The sequence below is a fragment of the Tupaia chinensis genome, unplaced genomic scaffold (genome assembly GCF_000334495.1).
Source record: "Tupaia chinensis unplaced genomic scaffold, TupChi_1.0 Scaffold138400_2, whole genome shotgun sequence".
Classification (NCBI taxonomy): Eukaryota; Metazoa; Chordata; class Mammalia; order Scandentia; family Tupaiidae; genus Tupaia; species Tupaia belangeri.
The window spans coordinates 104,791-111,631 of record NW_006198298.1 but is presented as its reverse complement, the minus strand read 5'-3'; the positions used below and the strand labels follow the sequence as shown (position 1 = coordinate 111,631).

General features: G+C 56.3%; 1 protein-coding gene across 1 annotated transcript in view; it reads left to right on the top strand.

The window, feature by feature from the left end:
- The window catches only part of RBM10 (RNA binding motif protein 10), a gene marked incomplete in the record, with an annotated part of 45,453 nt that overhangs the window by 30,977 nt on the left and 7,635 nt on the right, over positions 1–6,841 (top strand). Inside the window, 4 exon segments of the mRNA XM_027765464.1 lie at positions 1–137; positions 2,027–2,096; positions 3,893–3,966; positions 5,435–5,521. Coding sequence (XP_027621265.1) covers positions 1–137; positions 2,027–2,096; positions 3,893–3,966; positions 5,435–5,521 — 368 coding nt within the window.

The following is a 6,841-nucleotide window of genomic DNA, read 5'->3' as shown; positions in this document are numbered from 1 at the left end:
CCCGAGACGGCGACTATCGAGACCAGGACTATCGGACCGAGCAAGGGGAGGATGAGGAGGAGGATGAGGAGGAGGAGGAGAAGGCCAGTAACATCGTCATGCTGAGGATGCTGCCACAGGCAGCCACTGAGGATGACGTACGTGCCCCCCGTGGCCCCGGGCAGGCGCAGAGCAGGAGGCCAGGCTGGGTCTCCTCCAGGGACCTCAAGCTCTCCCCACCCCTCCCTCACACCCAGTCTCAGCACCCTTTATCCCTCTCCCTGACTCCACTCCCCCCAGCATCAGTCCGTTCTCTGTGGGCAGGCCCCATCTGTTCCCAGTCTGGAAGGGAGGAGTGTCAGATAGGCTGGGCTTGGCCAAGGGGAGGCAGCCATGGGTGTGTGCTGTGTGGGTGGGTGTGGGAGGGAGGACATTCCTCCTGCACATTCCATTGGTTGTCCATCTATTTTGTATTTGTGGAGAGAGGGGCAGCCACTCACCAGGCCCAGCTCTGGGTGTGGCTGGTAGCAGAGATGACGCTGGGACCCTGCAACCGTTTGGTGGGGGAGAGCATGGGATTTTCTGAAATTTCCTTCTCAATTCCACACCTCCCCCCTTCAGCAGCAGCATCCAACTCATCACTGGCCTGGCTACCGAGCCTTAGCCAGCTGCTGTCAGCCTCCTCACCCTGTTTCCCCTTGTGATGTTCTCTCCCTTCCACCCTCCTGTTTCTGTCTCACACAGACTTCTCAAAGGAGCCACATTAAAATCCTAAGAGGGCCACTAGGACAGCCTCCTTACTGGCCTCCCTGATTCTGGTCCTTCTTACAATAGTTCCCTTCACCCCCCGCAAATTCTCTAATCGGCTCTTCTCTGAAGTTTGCCGACTGCCTGTTTTGTAGCAGAGAAAACCCCATCCGTGGCGTCAAGGCCTCTCCAGCCTGGCCTGCCTGCTCTGCTCAGGGTCAGACGGTAGCTGGCTGCTGACATTGTTGAGTTATCACAGGGTGGGCCACATGCCAGGTCTGATTTAATCTTCACGGTGGCCCTGCAGGGAAGGTACTCTTTGTATTTCTTCCTATGGATGAGAAACCAGTCCTCCAGCAGTGAAGTGACTCACCCAGGTCCCACAGTCAGTGAGGGGCCAAGCAGAGATGGAGTCTGACCATGGGCAGCCCAACCCCAAGCCCACTTTTTCTTGCTGTTTCCTGAGCCCTCCTGAGTGTTTGGAGTCCTAAGAAGCTCTTATGTGTCTTTCCTTTACATCCTGGTGTGTATGAGGCTAATCTCCTGGTCATTCTTTAACCTGTCAAGGAGCTGAGGCCCAGAGGCATAAAGACACCTTCTGGAGAATGCCTAGCAGAGGCCCCAACCCTTCCTGCCCCAGAAGGCTCCACCGTCCTAGAGAGTCAGCTTCACCTGCTCCAGATCCCACATCGCCCCTGCAGCTTTCCTCTGCCTTACTTGATCCAGGAAGCTTTCCAAACCCCACAACTCTGTCTTGTCGTCTCTGCCCTAAGTTACTCTATACACCCATGGTCTAGGGCACTTGACTGGGATTTGCTCAGACTCCTGTCCTTGCCAGTTTGGGATTTGCATCAGGGTCTCTTCTGACGCAAACTGGCAGGGGGCTGGGTAATTTCCTCGCAGAGGGCAAGAATTGCACCTAGCTTTCCTTGCTTTGTGGCTGCCTCCATGCCCCTTGGTAGATGCTCCTGCCCTCCCCCCCCCCATTCTTGAGTGGCTGGCTCGCTTGCTCCCTCACTGTTCTCTGTGCCCCTGAGGGGCCTCTCGCTGCCATCCTTTACCTTGCACTGTGCTCCTTTCTTCATTTGACTCATTTTCTGCAAGTCTGGGGCTGAAAGCCAAGACTGGGTACTGGTGTGGGTCTGGGACCATTGTCCCTTGGGGAACAGCCCTGAGAGGGGTGGAGGAGAGTGTGTGCACATTGCCGATGACCCTTGGGGTCCAGAGGCCTCCAGCTAGTCTCAGCTACCCAGCAGTCCCCTTGTGCTTAGCCTGCCCTGCTCTGTATCTCCTCGTACAGATCCGCGGCCAGCTGCAGTCCCACGGCGTCCAAGCACGGGAGGTCCGGCTAATGCGGAACAAATCCTCAGGTGAGCTTTTGTTCCCAGTGTCCTCCCCTTCCACTGGCCGGCCTCAGTCTCCGAATCTCCCTCCTGCCTCTGCCTTCTCCCTCACCCTCCCTACCCCACCTTCTTGCCACAGCTGGGAATGGGCAATTTGGGGGTAGCCCCTTTTCTCTCCTCCTCCCCTCTGCTCTCTTCATGGCTCCAGCCAACAGTCTCTCCCGGGGGCTGCTGGGGAGGGGGTACAGCTCTGAGCAGAGCTGAGTGCTCCCCTGGGGCAGGGCCAGGGCCAGGGCCAGGCTCTGGGAACCTTCTCTTTGGGACTCTGAAGATCTAAGCTGGTAACCTCCCATACACTCCCTTCCCTCTCTTTTCTTCTCCTTCCTCTGCCCTTTTCTCTCCCCCACATTTTTCTGGCAATAGCCTCTGACCAGAAAGTAAGTCTGGCATGGCCTCATCCATGTATCCCAAGAGAGGAGGCAGGTGATGGCTCTTATCCAAGGGCATGTCCCAAGGAGCAGCCAGGACTTTCTGGCCTTGTCTGTTCCCTCCCTCCCTCTTGTAGGCTGCTTGGAGCTGGCCTGAGGTTAGCAGGGTGGTGGTGGGGGGAATTGTCTCTGCAGGACCTCTACCCAGGCTCCCCAAGGCAGGCACAGTGGGGCCTCACTCTGCCTGGGCTTCTCTCTCCATCTCTCAGTCTCTTCTCCCCACATCTCCATTTCTCTGTGTATCTATTTGTGTCTCTCTCTCTCTCGCTCTGGCTCTCTCTCTTTCATCATACCATTCCATCTTCTCATGTATCCTAATAGTTATTCTTTTGGAGACCAGGTGTGCTCCCAAGCCCCATCACATCTGAGCCCTCCCTGTATATCTCCTTCTGAAGGAGATGCTTTCCTGAGGCCTCAAGCCCTGAATCCCTTTCCCATCCCGGGCCAGGCCTGGGATCTCTCTTGGTTCTGCATAAGTCTTGCTCTGCTTCAGCCCAACTAGATCCCACACCGACAGATTCTGGGTCTCTCTCTCCCTAAGAAGGTGTCCAGGTGCAGCCCTCTCAATGGCCCTGGGCACCTTTCCCAGGTACCCACTGGTTCTTACCTCTCTGGTCCTCCTAGCCAGTCCTGGCCACCATTCTTCTGTCCAGGAGGACTTGGACTGTGTGCAACTGTAGTCTGCCCACTCTGGCTCCTTGTGAGGCCCACCACCCCTGTACTGTGGTGAGGCCAAGACAAGCCTATATCCCACACCACCCCTGGTTGTAATGGGCCAGGAGCCTTTCTAGCCTCACAGAGCAGCCTGGCCTGGCTTCTCTTTTGTTCCTTTGATTTGACACCTGTTACAGTACCCCTCCTGGGCACCCCAGCCTTATGCTCGGTCTGCCCTTGACTTCTTCAATCTGGCCACCTCCCTCCCCTTCCTTCTTCCCTCCCTCCCCTCCTCCACTGGAGACAGATCTCTACTGTGTCCTTTCTCTCCCTGCTGCTTCTCTGTCTCTGTCACCTCAGGCTGGCCAGGCAGGTCTGCCTGAGCACCATCTCTGTCTTTCTCCCCTGTTGGTGTGTGTCTCTCTCTCCCTGGCCCCACCTCTCCAACTCAGTTTTCCTCCCTTCCCCTTCCCTATCTCCTGCCCACCTCCCAGCCATCTGTGTTGCCTTCCACAACCCCTAGCCTTTCTCTCTGATCGCTCCTTTCTCTCCCTTTCTTCCTTTCTCCTCTCCCCTTTCCCTCTCTGCCCCGTCCTCTCCCCTCGGGTCCTGCCCCCGGGAACGCGTGTGTCCAAAGCTGTTGACTAACCCACTGCGTCTGTATCTGAATGCTGTCTCCAGGTCAGAGCCGGGGCTTCGCCTTCGTCGAGTTTAGTCACTTGCAGGACGCTACACGATGGATGGAAGCCAATCAGGTTGCTTTGCCGCACTTGAACCCCCCCCCAAACAAATACTACTTTGTAATCGAGCGCTCCCCATCGCCTGATTCTTATGGACACAGTTCCCTGCCCTGTGGCCCTGTGTCCCATACCCTGCCCCTTCTCTCCCCCTTCCTGACCCTCACTATCTCCTCTTCCCATCTCTCGCTACCCACTGGGCTTCCCATCCAGAGTCCACACTCACCGCTAGCCCCTCCTACCGCCAGGTACTAGCACTGCCCCTCTACCTCTCCCAGCTGAGCTTTCAGAGAAGGAGCTACCGGAGTGGGCTCTTTGAATGAACTTCCTGCTCCCCGGGGAGGGGCGGGTGGAGTGGGTCTCAGGGGGCCGCCCTGCTCTGGGATTAGCCAGAGCCAGGACTTGGTTCCACTCTCAGGACCACTGGCAATCCCACCACTGGGGAACTTAGCTGCTGGCACACTAAGTAGCAAGACTCGTTTTGTCAGCCTTCTCCCTGCATGTCCGTTTGACCCTTTGATTTCCCTGCAAGGAGACCGTGCTGCTCTGTTGATCTAAAGTTTCAGTCAAGTATGATAGTTTCGTGGACTCACTTCCTTCGCGCCTACCCTCCCCTTCCCGGTACGCCTCCTCAGCCACAGGAGGTACCACTGCAGGCAGGTGGAGGCACCACCGCAGGCTGCTCCATCTTCCCAGCAAGGAGCCATATGCAGTCAGGAATGGAGGGAGCCTGCTCCCCTATCCTGGCCCAGGATCCCAGCCCAGCAGCTTGGGGAGCTGCCGAGACCCAAGGATCTGTTCTGTTTACTCTTCCCCAGCCCGGGTCACTGGTATAGGGCATCGAAGAAAAGCTTTGGGGGAGGAAGGGGCCGATGTGGTGAAATGAGAGGGCCCAGCAGAGGCAGCCCTGGGGCTGTCTCTGTGGGGTCACTAGGTTAGTGCGATGGGCCCAGGACCCTGCCATCCATGGGAAGACAGCCTCATGGCGGGGACTTCCGTCTGTTATTATGGCTCTCTCTTTTTCCCCTTCTCCAGCACTAGCGCACGTGTGCGCTCTCTCTCTTTCTCTCCCCTCCTCTCCCTCCCTTCCCTATCTCCCCTCCCCCTACAAGCCTAGCCTGTGTAGTGCTGGCCCCGGGTGTGGCCTGGCAGTGTCAGGGCCGAGTGGGGGGTCCTCCCCATGTCCGGCAAGCGTTGGTCAGCTGAACACTGTGTGCCTGGTGGTGTGTGTGCACGTACGTGCGTGCGTGCGTGTGTGCGCGCCCGGAAAAGCAGCAAACAGCTGTGCCCAAGAGCTGTGGCGCTTTCCTTCCCTTCCTCCCCACCTCCTCTCCCACCTCCTTCTTCCCTCGACCATTCTCCGGCCTCCCTGTTCCCTGTCCCTCATCCATCCAGCTGAAGGGCTCGCTCACTCTCTTCTCCTGTGCTGAAACGGTGCGTGGGGCACTGCTGCCTGGGCCTCACTGTGCTCTGCTTTTCCCCGCAGCACTCCCTCAACATCCTGGGCCAGAAGGTGTCCATGCACTACAGCGACCCCAAACCCAAGATCAATGAGGACTGGCTGTGTAATAAGGTACCGGGATGGTGGGCAGCAGTTGCCATGGATAGAGACAGCAACAGCATCTCTGTCTTTCTGGGGCCCGTGAGGAAGTGTGGGTGTTGAGGACACCCCACTCTGGGAGCCTCCATTACCAGCCAGCAGCCATTCCCAAGTATGCACTGAGCATTCATCTGTTCAGTGCCAGGCTCTGCCCTCATAAAAAGCAATCTTGCCTGGAGCCCCAGTAGACTTTAAAGAAATATTTACGTAAATGACTAATTAGGTACAGCATAGGCATAACATCTTGTGTGGGACTGTGGGCTTCAGAGCCAGCCTAGCTGAAATGAGATAAGCCCAGATCTACCTTGATTTTGATTGAAGTGCTTAGCCTCTCTCTGCCCCAGTATCCCTGCCTCTAAAATGCAAATACTAATGATAACCTCCCTAAAGGTGGTTGGGGGAATACATTGTGTTGATGAGAGGGTAGCACTTAGAACCATACCTGACCTGTGGTTAACACGACCTAAGTTTTGGCTGTTACCGTGAAGGAAAAGCACAAAGTGTTCTGGGAGCACATGAGTGACTCGGGCCTGAAGGCCACTCTGGCAAAGCCATGTCAAAACTGAGACTGGAGGGCACGATGTGTAGGGGTTTTTTTCTCCCATGGTAGAGTACATGTGCATGCACAAGAGAGGGAGGGAGGGTGGGACAGAAACACCCTCCATAGGGTTTGGTCATGCCAAGATCCCTCCCTCCAGTACTCCAGCCTGACAGGCTCCTGGACACTGTGCTCAGCATGTTTTCAGACCAACCAGGCTGGAGACTCAAACTGTGGTTGGCATGTGACTTCCAGCTCCGCGGTCTGGTGTGCTACTGACTACACCAGAGGCTGGGCCATAAGATGTACGTAGTCGCCTCCATATTCCCTAAGAGGACGCCAAGGCCCAGAAAGGTGGACCTGTGGACCAACATTTAGCTGTGACTTGCTCCCGATCACAAAGTCCATGGATGCCTCGGTGGCTGTAGGTCTGCCCTGGAGGCCAACTGTGTGATTCCACAGCCCCTCCCACAGCCCTGTCAGTCCTGAAACCTAATGGAAAGCCAGAGCTTGTGGTGGCCTCTGCCCCCAAAGGTAATCTGTCTAGTCAGAGAAAATGGCATCTGTGTGTTTAAAAAGAAGTCCTGTCTAAGGGTAGGTGCCCACCGTCTCTGGAGAGGTAGAGACAGAGTGATAGTGGATCTTCGTCCCTCCTATATTTTCAGATATTCCTTGAAACCGGGGAATTCTCTTCAACTCCTTCCCCTCCTTTTTCCCCTGCATCCTGTTGGTTGCCAGGTCCTGTCGCTTCCACC